Below are 13,573 nucleotides of genomic sequence, written 5' to 3'. Positions count from 1 at the left end.
AAATTCATATTTCTGATTTGAGTAAATAGGTGAGTTGTCGTTAACTGACCTCAAGTTGATTCTAACTTATGGCTACCTCCTGTATGCCAGAGTAGAATTGTGTTCCATAGGGTTTTCAAGGCTGTGACCTTTCAGAAGCAGGTCTCCAGGCTTGTCTTCTGGGGCACCTCTGGATGGGTTCAAACTGCCAACCATTTTTGCCACCCAAGGACTCCTAAGTAGATGAGCTACCTTACAATATCAGAAAGTTGAACTAGATACTTTCATAACTGAAGAGAAACAACAAAAACTGAACCAAACCCAGTGCCGTCAAGTTGATTTCCGACTTATAGCAACCCTGTAGTAGAACAGCCCCGTAGAGTTCCCAAGGAGCGCCTGGCAGATTCAAACTGCCAACCCTTTGGTTAGCAGCTGTAGCACTTAACCACTATGCCTTGAGGATTTCTGAAGAAAAGCAAGCCACATACATATAAAGGTGCTTACAAAAGCCTAAATCACATTCAACCATTTGAGGTAAATCTAGTTGAAGAAACTATTTGAAATGTTCTTTCTTACTTTGGATAGTTTTAGGTTTTTGTTTTTCAGAAGTGGGGGATTATTTTTTCATTCTTGATAGGAATTTTAGGAACATTTTTCTGTATTCACAAAGAACTTTCTAGAAACTTCAATCAAATATTTATTATTTGAATTTAAATACATAATGTAGATGTTTTAAGCCCTATTTGCCAAAAGAATTATATTAGAATTCAACTATTATAAGGTGCTAATAATCTCATTGTGCTAAGTGGAGACTTCAAAGATCCTGTTAAAAATTAATGTAACGAATTCTTCTAGGTTTACAACCAATAGATGAAAACTTGTGTGTCCACACAAAAACTTGTCCACAAATGTTCATAGCAGCTTATGCGTAATAGCCAAAAGTGGAAGCAAACCAAATGCCCATCAACTGATGAATCAATAAACATAGTATTGTATATTCGTACAATGAAATATTATTCAATAAAAAGTAATGAAATATTGAAGGATGGGAAAGGAAGGGCAACACACAATACAGGGGAAGTCAGCACAACTGGACCAAAGCAAAAGCTAAGACGTTTCCTGAATATACCAAAACACTTTGAGGGACAGAGCAGCTGGGGCTTGGGCCTGGGGACCATAGTTTTGGAAGACATCTGTGTCAATTGGCATAACAAAGTTTATTAAGAAAATATTCCGCATCCCACTTTGGTGAGTGGCATCTGGGATCTTAAAAGCTTGCAAGCAATAATAAAATCTATTAAGGAAACATCCTGCATCCCACTTTGAAGAGTGGCATCTGGGGTCTTAAACACTAGCAAGCAGCCGTCTAAGATGCATCAATTGGTCTCAACCCACCTGGATCAAAGGAGAATGAAGAACACCAAGGACACAAGGCCATTATGACCCCAAGAGACAGAAAGGGCCACATGAACCAGCGACTACATCCTGAGGCCAGAAGAACTAGATGGTGCCCAGCTACAACCAATGACTGCTCTGACAGGGAACACAACAGAGACCCCTGAGGGAGCAGAAGAGCAGTGGGATGCAGACCCCAAATTCTCGTAAGACCAGACTTAATGGTCTCACTGAGACTAGAGGGACCCCAGTGGTCATGGCCCCCAGACCTTCTGTTGGCCCAGGACAGGAACCATTCCCAAAGCCAACTCTTCAGACGTGGATTGGACTGGACATTGGGTTGGAGAGCGGTGCTGGTGAGGAGTGAGCTTCTTGGATCAGGTGGACACTTGAGACTATGTTGGCATCTCCTGCCTGGAGGGGAGATGAGAGGGGGGAGGGGGGTTAGAAACTGGCAAAATGGGCACGAAAAGAGAGAGTGGACGGAGAGAGCGGGCTGTCTCATTAGGGGGAGAGTAATTGGGAGTGTGTAGCGAGGTGTATATGGGTTTTTGTGTGAGAGACTGACTTGATTTGTAAACTTTCACTTAAAGCACAATAAAAATTATTAAAAAAAAAACAAAACTTGCAAGCAGCCATCTAAGATGCATCAGTTGGTCCCAACCCACTTGGAGCAAAGGATAATGAACACCAAAGACACAAGGAAAATATTAGCCCAAGAGACAAAAGGTCCGCATAAACCAGACACTCTCATCAGCCTGAGACCAGAAGGACTAGATTGTGCCCAGCTACTACCAGTGACCGCCCTGACAGGGAACACAACAGAGAGTTCCTGACGAAGCGAGAGAAAAGTGTGGAGCAGAACTCGAATTCAAGTAAAAAGACCAGACTTAATGGTCTGACAGAGACTGGAGAAACCCCCAAAACTATGGCCCCTGGATGCTCTGATAAACCAGAACTAAAACCATTTTCAAAGCCAACTCTTCAGACAAAGATTAGACTGGACTGTAAAACAAAAGGTATTCATGAGGAGTGTGCTTCTTAGTTCAATCAGATACACGAGACCAAATGGGTAGCTCCTGTCGAGAGGCAGCATGAGAAGGCAGGAAGGAAAAAATGAAATACTGATACGTGCTACAACATGGATGAACCTTGAAAACATTATGCTGAGTGAAATAAGTCAGTCACAAAAGGACAGATATTATATGATCCCATTCATATGAAATATCTAGAATAGTCAAGTGTATAGAGATCAAAGTTTATTAGTGGTTACCAGCCCTGGTGATTCAGTGGTTAAATGCTCGGCCGCGAACTAAAACGTTGGTGGGTCAAACCCACCAACTACTCTGCAGGAGAAAAATGTGGCAGACTGCTTCTGTAAAGATTACAGCCTTGGAAACCCTGTAGAGCAGTTTGTCCTATAGGGTCTGTATGAGTCAGAATAGACTCAACGGCAATGGATTTTTAACGGGAGGTGGGTGGGGAGGGCAGAAGGAAGACAATGCTTAGGTGACACTGACCTTCGGTTAAGGATGATGGAAAAATTTGGGAACAGTTAAGGTTGATGATTGAACAACATGATGAACATAATTAATGGTCACTGAACTGTACATGTGAAAATTGCTGAAATAACAAATGTTTTGTTACCTATCTATTTACCACAATTAAAAAGGAAAAAAAGAGTCGGGCCCAACTCAGCCACAGCTAACAACAACATCATCTCAATTAACTTGTAAAGTTAACTTATAAAGTTGATAAGGTTGTATTGAGGGTCAGATTTACAGAATTTGCATAAAATTGCGTTGTGAACTGTCAAAAATTAGAAAAATCAGCATATTTAGAGAAATTGAGGTGATCACCAGAGTTAAAAACAGGAGCTTCTGAGAATGGGAGGAGTGGAGCAGTAAGCTGTAGATGTTTGTAATATGCCTTATTTGATTATTAACCATGTGTTACTTTGATAAAATTAATTTTTAATTAATAAATTAACCACTTAAATTCATACAAATTACATATGTATACATTTGTGTGGCATCTTAGCTGTGCTCGTGACCAAAAAAATTTTAAATTCCAAATCACGCCTACCTAGTGGTTATCTAGGATCACAACATAGCTTACCATCCAAAATAAGAACATTCTGCTTCTGCTGTGTGCAGTTCACCTGCGTGAAATGATTTGAAAAGACCAATACCTTTAACAACCTCTCTAGCACCAAGTGCCCAAGCTCACTCCTGGTGCTCACACACAGAGATGGGAGTGGAAAGGCTGACTGCTAGTAGGTTTGGCAAATTGGAAGGTGGCAGGCCTGGGTGAGGATTGAGGTGTATCAGAGAGCCAGGAGCAATTAATAGCTAAGGGAAAATGGTGAGGGAACAGAACAGCTCTGTTTTGCTTCCTTTCAGTTTTTACCAAGGCCTCCTCTGGTTGCTGCTTAAAATTCTCTTCTGTGCTGCACTTAGAGTTTCCAAATGTAGGATTTTCAGATAGCTGGAAAAGGAGGCGAGGCGGGGCAATTACTATAAAAATCATATGGACCTCATTAGATTTCAACATCTATTTACAAAAAGGACTTGTATTTCCACTTCCCTCCCCAATTGTGGCTAATTTAGTAAGACCTGTTTTCCTTGAATCCCCAGTGGTTAATTCCTCAGGATTTGTTTGAAGGACAAGTATTTCTTTCTTAAAGCTGTGTTAGGGTTTAGGATTTTTGTTGTTGTTGTTTAAATTTCTGAAGCACTCTAGGAACCCTTCCCTGGCCTTTGTTTTCTTGGAGGCAAAGGAAAAATGATCCCCTGATTTGCTTTTGGAATCCACAGAGCAACTTAGAGGTCCCAGGTGGATTTGGTGTTTGGAAAAGAGAACTTGGGGAACTAAGTCTGACCCTGAGCCCCCAGGTCAGTGTTCACATTTACAAAAGCAGACCCAGTATCCCCAATTGCTTTTCTCTTGAGGTTGGCTTAACTTTATTTATCTTCTGTCTTGGGTCACTGCCCCTGAGGTGCTTTAAAAGCAAAACCCAAAAGACCCAAAACAAAGAAAGCTGAACCAGATTCAAGGAAAAAGTGACCTGGGACTCTTGGGTACTCTTTTACAAAGACAGAAAGTCACTTCAGGAGTTCCATACAATGGTTTTAAGTCTCCCTGGATTCATTGTATAACTCGCACAAAGTGATCTCAACAGGTCTGAGACCCCAAGTTTCTTGGGTGTAGACTAGGAATGAAACTGTAGGATGGGAAACTGTCAGCAAGTTAAATGGGTTGACACAAATGGATTCTTCAGTGATTCTTAAGCGACTCAACTGTTTTGAGCATATAAACGGGACCACCCATCTAACTATTTCTTCCCTTAAGCTGATCTTTTTGTTTGCTAGACACACACAGGGAATGCTGAGGAAGTGAAACTTACAACTCACTTACAAATATTGGCATAAATCCACTTTATGCTATCAGATTAGTTATGAAGGGTAGTTTTGAATCCTTGGCAAAAAAAAAGTTAGGATACTAATTTCAGATAATCTTATAAATCGTGATGACATAGAACGGAGGAGCATTATTTTGCTATTCATTTTTATATGATCCATACTTTGCTTACTTCCCAAAAGGATTTAAGGGGGAATTACTTTACTTGACTATTGGAACAAACCCATTTATAGACCTTCATACCAATTTCTCGTTATAATATGCCTGACTTTATCCTTTAATACGTAATTGTAAAATTGCTTCTGGATAATCTGGGGAGATTTTTGTTTTTTGTTCATGTTTGATCTACATCTGTGAACTTCAGATATATGTGTTAACTAATAAATTCACCTGTTGAGACCACATCTTACTGTTTATTTATAACACTGAAAGAGATTTTGTATAATTTATAATAAAGGTATTATTTGTGTACTGCTGTCTGAAGGAAGCAAAACTTGAGATAGACAGCTGAAGTTTTCCATAATTTAGATTTTAATAGTAAGAACAAGAGCATATCCTGTGAAACCTGAACTATTGTGAGAGGCAGTCATCAGGGCAGTGACTGTAGGTGTGGAGTGTGAAAGTGAGTGTCAGTGTTATACCTGGAGCAGCCCAGTACCCTCTTCCCTTCCTGCCGCACTTTGCCGTGCTATGTCCTTTTTAGGTCATCTTAGTCAAAGACTGGAGTCCCTGGGTGGTCCAAACGGTTAAGCTCTCAGCTACTAACCAAAAGATTGGTGGTTTGAACCCACCCAAAGGTGCCACAAAAGAAAAGCTCGAAGATTGCTTCCAAAAGGTCACAACCATGAAAACCCTATGGAGCGCAGTTCTACTCTGCAACACATAGGGTCCCCATGAGTCAGAATTGACTTGACAGCAACTGGTTACTGGTTTAGTTAAAGACCAGGGATTGAACTGCCTGGTCAGAGTAGTCATGCCTATGGAAATCTGGTCACTCCATAAAATCTGGCTTGACATAGTGTAGGGTGGGACCCAGGAATAAAGTTCCAGTTTTGTGTTAAATCTTTTACTTTGAATAGTGAAAAAGAACCATGTAACTGTTAAGGACAAAGTACACTGGTATGCCCTTAAGAAATACTGGTGTCTCTTTTTTTTTTTTTTCCTTTCTCTAGGAAGATCATTTAACTCAGTTAACATTAGACCTAATCCTTTATCATGAGGGCACCTATCCTCATCACCAATGCCCCAGTAAAAAGCCTGGGAGAGATGGAGGAAAGTCAATTGCTGGCAGTTTGCCTACAGGACAAAATTGACCTGTTTCAGAGAGGGATCTACAGTCCACTTAAGCCAAAGTAGTCTATAGTGTGGTCATTTTTTATACTCATGAGGCCTAAAAAAAGCTTCCATGTAAATTTGGAATAGTGGTCTGGCATCATCAATGAATCAGTTATTTCCACTACGTAGTTATACTGTGTTGGATATACTCTTGAGTTTGCCTGAGTAGCTTTGTGAAGTTTGCTTCTTTTATTTATGCCAGCAAGCGTTATTATGCATTTCAAAAATCCTTACACACATGGAAACAAATCAGAATATGGGATCAGCATACTCACTGGCCCCTTCTTTCCTCTCTGCCCACATTCTTATATCCTTTGGGGCGTAGACACTGAAATGGTACTCAGGTATACAGCCACTTGATTCATGGGCTGAGAGAGTAATAAGCAAGTAATTACCAGCTCCTTCATAAATCAGTGGTTTCTGTATTATTCAATATTAAACTCATACTATAAATTTATAGGATTGTGTGAATAGATATTTTCCTTCTTTATAATTTCTTAATGTTAATATCAAAATGTTACTCGTTTCTCTGTTAACTATCTGCCTCCCTACCTATAATGTAAGCTCTTTGAGAAAAGGAACTGTCTCATTCATACTGTATCTCCGGTGCCTAACACAGTATCTTATCTAGCGTATTATGGGTGGTCAGTCAGTATTTGTTGAATGAGTAAATGAATCCTATCTAGATCTTTGGTTCTTTTATCCACTTTGGCAATGCGTTTCCACAGTGCATTACTGTGCCAAGTTTATGTAGATTTCCACAGATACCCACAAGTTAACTGTAGACATATCTGTCTCTATAAAGTATTAATGTAAATATGAAAGCATATAGATTTGTCTACATGTGGACAGGTAGGTTAGATTTTTGTGGTCCCTGTAATTTCTAGTGATATTTCCATGTGAATAGCTGACCGTATATGAAAATTGTAAGCATAGTATTTCTTTGTAGAGAAAAGTCTGTTGTGGTGGAGAAGAACCAATTGTGTCTTCACAGTTGGAGTAGATGTTAAGTTTTTAATCCATGAAGTAGACTCCTCCTTTCTAACCTGGGGTAGATCAGCCCAAGAGGGAAAGAGCCTCATTTTAAGGCCCATTTCTCTTCTGTATCCCAAAGGGCACATTGCTAATGCCTTTTGGGAATGAAGCAAGATTACAGCCAGTATATTAACTGGTTACTTTCCGCAAGCACACACATGTGTGCGAACACATACCTATACCTGAAAAAAAATCCCTTCAAAAGGAGGTGTTTGCTAACAACTATCTGAGAGGTGTTCATTATTGTGATTTATTTTAATATATAAATATATAAACTTTATTTCTAACTGTAGAGTTTAACACATGACCATTGTGGAATATTAGGAAAATAAGGAAGAAAATGATAGTTATCCATAATCTCACCATATAAATACCATTCTTAACATTTTCTCAAATTTTCTTTGATGGATTTTTATGTAATTGAAGTAGCAACATTCATCATAAGCATCTTCCCAAGTTATGTAGAATTCTTGTAAACATTAAGTTTAATAGCCACAAAATATTTATCCTTTGGATATACCTCACTACTTAACCTGTCTCTTATTATTGAGAATTTAGGTTATTTTCAGTTTTTTCATAATACAAACAATTTTGAGGTTAATCGTTATGCATAAATTTTTTCTACATTTATTAATGTTTCCTGACGTTATATTCCTAGAAATGGAATTGATGAGTCTAAGGGAATGGCCATTTTTATAAGCTTTTAAAATACATACTGCAAACTCACATTCTAGAGAAGTTAACGTTCTCACCATCAGAGTGTATGAGAAAGTAACTTCTCGAGGAGGAAAAAATGTACTTGTTGCCAAACAATAGGTGAAAATTACACCAAACATTCAATAAGGCACCCCTTTTTTCAGACAGTAAGTTCTTTAACATTGTTTCAGGGTAGTTTCTGAGCTAGTGTTGCAGCTTTTGGTATGGCTTAGAATGTTAATTTGTCCAAAAGAAAATAGCTAATTGTTCAGTTACTGTTTTCATTATAGAAAATTCTATAGAAGAATTATTTTCTTTTACAAGAAAGTCCATACTAGCAGCTGTAAAGTGGTTGGGGAAAGACTCAAACAAGTCCCTTACCTTCCTAAGGAAGAGCTAGTTTCATGTCACCTTTCTTTAGGTGGTTTTCATCACAACAGAAGTTTTATCCTTCTCAGAGTCAGTGGGTCAGCTCACATATCCTCTGAGTAGATGCAAATGCTTCCTTCACGTGAAAGCAAAACCAATAGACTCCTTAGTTATCAAGTGAGTTAAAACAAAAAGAATAATATAAAAACTGAAGGAAGGTAAGTAAAGCATTTAGCTTTCTGAACAATTCAGATGGGGATAGGAAGTTGGTTTTAAATGGCTTAAAGGGGATTAGGGTTTTAAAGTTGGATAAGGAGTTTGGTGCTTTGGTTTAGGCATGGCCTTGCTTTTAAAAGATTACTTCCATATTTGACAACAGTTCTAACTGGAGATTATAAAGCAAATAGTCAATTTTAAGACACCACAGAAAACAAGCGAATTTCTTTTTGTTATTGTTTGTTTATATAAAATGGTCACCTAGCCTTCATTTTATAATACTACTGAGGATCTATCACCAGGGAGAATCCAGCAGGGGTGGTTTCATCCACTTAATTGAGATTATCTGAGCTTTTGGCTTAAGTTACTTTGGGAAAAGTCTAGGTGCAAATGACTTCTTTGAAAGGTAAACATACTTCTGAGAGAAAAGTTTCAATTTAAGTTCTTTAAAATTCTTCATACAGTTGGTAGCAACAAACCCTTATTAGCTAAATTTTGGTAGACTGAATAATGTATAAAGATAAGTCTAGACCTCAGTGCAAGTAATATAAGCTAAGCATTTTCATTATTTGAAATATGCAATCAAATATTTTTTAGACAGCCACCTCAGATAATTTTTAAAATTTCAAAAGTAAAAAGATAGTGTATATTTATTTGGTTGTAAAGTGTAGTGAATGAAGTTTTAAAAGTGAATTTCTTTATTCTGTTCCATCTAAAAAGCAGTTCATATTGAACTGGATCAAGAATAACATATACTTGATTTATGTATTAGCTGTGGGTCAATAATAAAATTTGGTTTAACAGTTTCCTGCATCTTCCTCAGCTCCTTGACCTGTTTATGGTTTGGGATTGGTCTACTTATCTAGCTGATTATGGACAGCCAGCTTCTAAATACCTTCGGGTGAATCCAAACACAGCTCTTACTCTTTTGGAGAAGTAAGTATATTTTGAAAACTTTTTTGTATAGCATTGTAGCATTTTCTGATTCAATGACAAAATGAATAAGTAGAGATTTCCATCAAAAGATTAACGGCTAAATGGAGCTTAAAAGCTCAGACCATTTTAATGACCAAAAAATAAGCCCCTTTCTTTCTTGCCCTTCAGGGTTGGTGTGGTTTTACATGTGATTGCTGTTTATGTTGATATGAACAAAACATTTTTCCCACTGTATTCTGAATAGCAGGGTTAATTGGCTTAGAAATGTGTTTACAGGAGATATAAGTGAGAATTGGTGCTCCTAAATTTTTTTATAACACAGGAAAGAAGGTATTTTGTAAAATGTGGCCGGAAATTGGAATGTTTGCCACCAGTGCTATCTAAATCGTCCCATTATGGGCTTGCACTCTTTGCAGGTAGAGAAGTATGTGATTTGGGAAATAAAAAAATAGTAAAAACTAATGTAACAAGACATTGGCTAGTGCAACTTGTCCATCTAAAAACAACATGAATTTAGGTGTTACTTTTCTCTCATTTTGTGGCAGTTTTTCTCTTCACTCTATTATTTCATTTTAAGTATCAGTATTCAGTTTTTCATTTTTGAAGTAAAATTGTATATTATTTTCTCACATTTCAAAATATTTGTGGTATATTTATTTGATAGGACAAAAGGAACAGTTTAAAATAATTGTGAATTTATTTTTTACAATACCATGAAACACCAGAGGCAAAAAAAAAAAAAAAAATTACCGTCTTAAATTTTCTAATGCTATTTTTCCTTTTGCCTTGTCTTGCTGTGAATGTGATTTGCAGAGTCCATAGAGGGTATGTATTTTAGCATACTTTATGGAATGATATTAGAAAATAGTATGATATTAGAAAATTTACATATTTTAGATTTACGTACTAATACAAAAACACCACTTCATATAGAATGTTTTTAAAAGCTGCTAATTTTTGTACAGTTGCTGTAAGTTTTTTAGTACCTATTTTCTTTGAAATATATTTTCAAACATAGAATCAGTGTGGTATAACTCAGAGCATGCCAATACATATTACTTGTAACAGCATAGCTTTTAATTGCCGTTTACTAAACTTCTTTATTCACATGTTTCTAGGATGAAGGATACTAGCAAAAAGAACAATATATTTGCTCAATTCAGGAAGAATGATCGAGACAAACAAAAGTTGATAGAGACAGTTGTGAAACAGCTGAGAAGCTTGGTGAATGGTATGTCCCAGCACACATAGGCTTCACATCTCTTGCATTCTCTGATGCCAGATGCGTGACTCAACACTGATCACTAATAAGCACTGGTCGTGATACAGAGATTTGTTTGCAGAATTCAGAAATACAGTAGAGAAAAGATACTAAAGAAGATTTGAACGAGAAGTAGTAATAAATATCATTTGTATGGATTTTTAAATAATTGAATACTATTTTATATATGTAAAATGTGACAGTTTTTTCACTTTTAGGGAATAAAGGCAAAACTAATATATAAGTCAGGTCAAAATTTGTATATGAAACTAATTGTAAATATATTAGAAAAACGTATGCCTCTATAAGTCTGTAAGTTGGTTTTTGTTTTGTTTTTCTATTTAGACTTGAATGATTGTTTTTTCATCAGTGTCTGGCTTTGCAGTGCAATTGTGTCTGATAATGAGAGTGTTTGACTGTGATTTGCTGACTTTTAGCTTTTATTTTCACCTCAGTGTGATTTAAGTAGCTAAAATTTCTTATTTCTCTGATTCTGTTGGGGAAAAACAGAAATCTTTAAAGCTCCCAGAAATCAAACTTGATTTGACTCAGTAGGAACCGACTTGGGTGGGTTAATTTAATCATTCTGAATATGAAGAAAAGGTGTTTGGATTTTCTAAAGATGCAGGGTTGTTTCTCTTCATCAGGGTTAATATTTCTAACCTTATTGTGTGTAGCTGACCCCACTCTAGGATTTCTTTGGTTTGGTTCAACTTAAAAGAGAGGACAGGGTTAACAGGCAAACCACTTCAGGTGCAGCCTGTGCTAAGGTAGGTATGTTTCTACAGAAGTTACCACAAGGGTCAGGTTACCTTCTTCACATAGCAGATCTCAGTACTGGATCCTCAGCGTGGCAACAAGGCGAGCCAAATGAACTCTGGAAAACCTAAAACAAGTGTACATTTTCATTTGTATAAGTTACCAGGGAACAAACTTAGTAATATAAATCTGGTCCTTATTTTTTCTTCATTGCACTTATGCTTACTCCCTTTGCATTTTCAGGATTTATGTCTATAAGAAACTTTTATTTGATTCTGTAAAATAAGTATAAAGAATTATATGTATATTCCTTGATTTTGTGATGAAATATTAAAAAGATTGAGCAAGTTGTTGAAAATGTGTTCCTATTGTGTCTATTCAGAGCTTCCCGATTTAAAACCACTGCTTCTGCTTCAGAAAAGGCAAATTACTGTTATTAAATTACTGAAATTAGTTACTGGAATGGGAGTGGCACCAAACCAAAGGAAACAGAGTTTGTTCTCTTGACCATCTCTTACCCTAAAGTATTTCACATTTTTTAAATATTACATGGAAAACCTGGTCATTCTTCAAAACCAAAAACCAAACCCGTAATTCTTCAGGCACAATAAAATCTAGAGGTTAAGAGAGAAGTGGTGAACAGCTTGTTGTCTTCGAAGACTGTGGAATGTGGCTGTCTTTCGTGTGCCTTACCCAGCCATCCAGGGCACCAGGGATGCCTCCTGGCTTTGGCCAAGGAGTCCCCAAATTTGGAGAGACACCCCCTTTGTGCCGCCTGGAGCAGAGCACTGCAGGGCCTCAGCTGTGGTGGCCTGGAGGAATACCTTTTGCTCTTCACAATAGTTCAGGCACCCTGCCCTTCCCTCCGCCCTCCAGGTTGCGCCCTAGAGACAAGGATGCGCGGAGTCCTAGGGCTTTTGGATCCTTCGGATGGGACACACAAAAAAAAAAACCTGAGATGCAATGGTGTAAGCTGAGGAGGGATCGCCGGGCGGATTCCTGAGAAGGAGGGAGGGAAGGAATGGTGAATTTGGTCATTGAGCCTGGAATTGGCACCCTGAGAATATCTGCTACTCGCGGGCATAGGACGTCTCTGGGAAGCTTTGAGCAGCAGTGAAACTAGTCTTTGAAGAATTCCCGAAGTGGTAGATCAGAGACCGACACGGGAAGGTGGGGGCGGGGGGCGGTTCGGAGAATCTGGGCATTACTCTGCACAGGCTCTCCTCGGTAGGTTCTCGTGATGCCACCGCAACGTCGACGATCGCAGTGCCTCTGAGAGAGAAACGGAGCAAAGGAGAGAAATGCCAGCCCTTTAACCTTGGGGCGGTGGAGGGAGGGCACCTCGGATCCCAGAGAGAGCCAGCAGCCACGGGTGGGCCAAGAGCCCTGCGGGCCGCGAGCCTGCGTCTGCCCAGCTCGCTCAGTTCACCCACCCGCTGGGCTACTGCGATGAGCCGGAAAGCTCTGGCGCGAAACTCCAGACCCCGCCCGGAGATCTGTGCTGGGCCCGGCCCGCCTCCACCCCCACCCCCGCCCCGCCAGGACGGCACTGCGGCTGCCACTCCCTATCCTGAGCCCCTTGGTTGACTACGCCGCTGCCCACCGCCTCCAATCATGACTGCAAGGAGTACTTTAAATATGCATAGGCACGTCACGTTGGGTGAACTGGGATCAGTCCACAGGGAGGGAGCCAATATCTATATAAATGTGTCCAGGGTGGGCTGAGAAGGGTTAAACGACTGGAGAAGAGAGGCAGGCGGGGTGGGGGTCTGCAGCCCCGGTGGTTGCAGCCCAGGCTGGCAGCGCCCGTGAGTTGTTCCTCTTTTTGCCCTCTCTAGCTGCTGGTATCCGTAGAGTGCTGGCCGGGCTCGGGAAGGGGCATTTTTTAGTGTGGAAGCTTGGAGGAGGAGGAGGTGGGAGGTACCCACGGCTGACCGATTGACCGGCGTGAGAGGTCTCTAGGCAGCTGGCACCTCCCTGCAAGGGACTGGCATTTTGGCCTGGGAGCTGTCGAATTCTGCGAAGTGTCCTGAGCTCACCGGCCTCTAGGAAGGCATCTTCTCAAAGAGGGCACAGTCACAGCACCTTCCACTGCCGGTCTGTTGATAGAGTCCTCCTTGTCCGAGATTGTGAATCTCAGACTTGGTCCCCAAACCCCAGGCTTTTTTCTGA

General features: G+C 39.5%; 1 protein-coding gene across 3 annotated transcripts in view; it reads left to right on the top strand.

Moving 5' to 3' along the window:
- The window catches only part of EXOC6 (exocyst complex component 6), a 243,138-nt gene extending 230,845 nt beyond the window's left edge, over nt 1–12,293 (top strand). Inside the window, exons 17-18 of one of the 3 annotated variants that reach the window (XM_023546920.2) lie at nt 9,269–9,381; nt 10,500–12,293. In XM_023546920.2, coding sequence (XP_023402688.2) covers nt 9,269–9,381; nt 10,500–10,632 — 246 coding nt within the window. In that variant the 3' untranslated portion in view covers nt 10,633–12,293. The remainder of the gene's footprint in view (nt 1–9,268; nt 9,382–10,499) is intronic. The other 2 variants (XM_023546921.2, XM_003409007.4) reach the window with 2 other exon arrangements.
- The last annotated feature ends 1,280 nt before the right edge of the window (nt 12,294–13,573 follow it).

The sequence above is a fragment of the Loxodonta africana genome, chromosome 16 (assembly GCF_030014295.1).
Source record: "Loxodonta africana isolate mLoxAfr1 chromosome 16, mLoxAfr1.hap2, whole genome shotgun sequence".
NCBI classification, from domain to species: domain Eukaryota; kingdom Metazoa; phylum Chordata; class Mammalia; order Proboscidea; family Elephantidae; genus Loxodonta; species Loxodonta africana.
The sequence above is the reverse complement of the archived record's forward strand: the minus strand, read 5'-3'. Positions and strand labels throughout refer to the sequence as shown.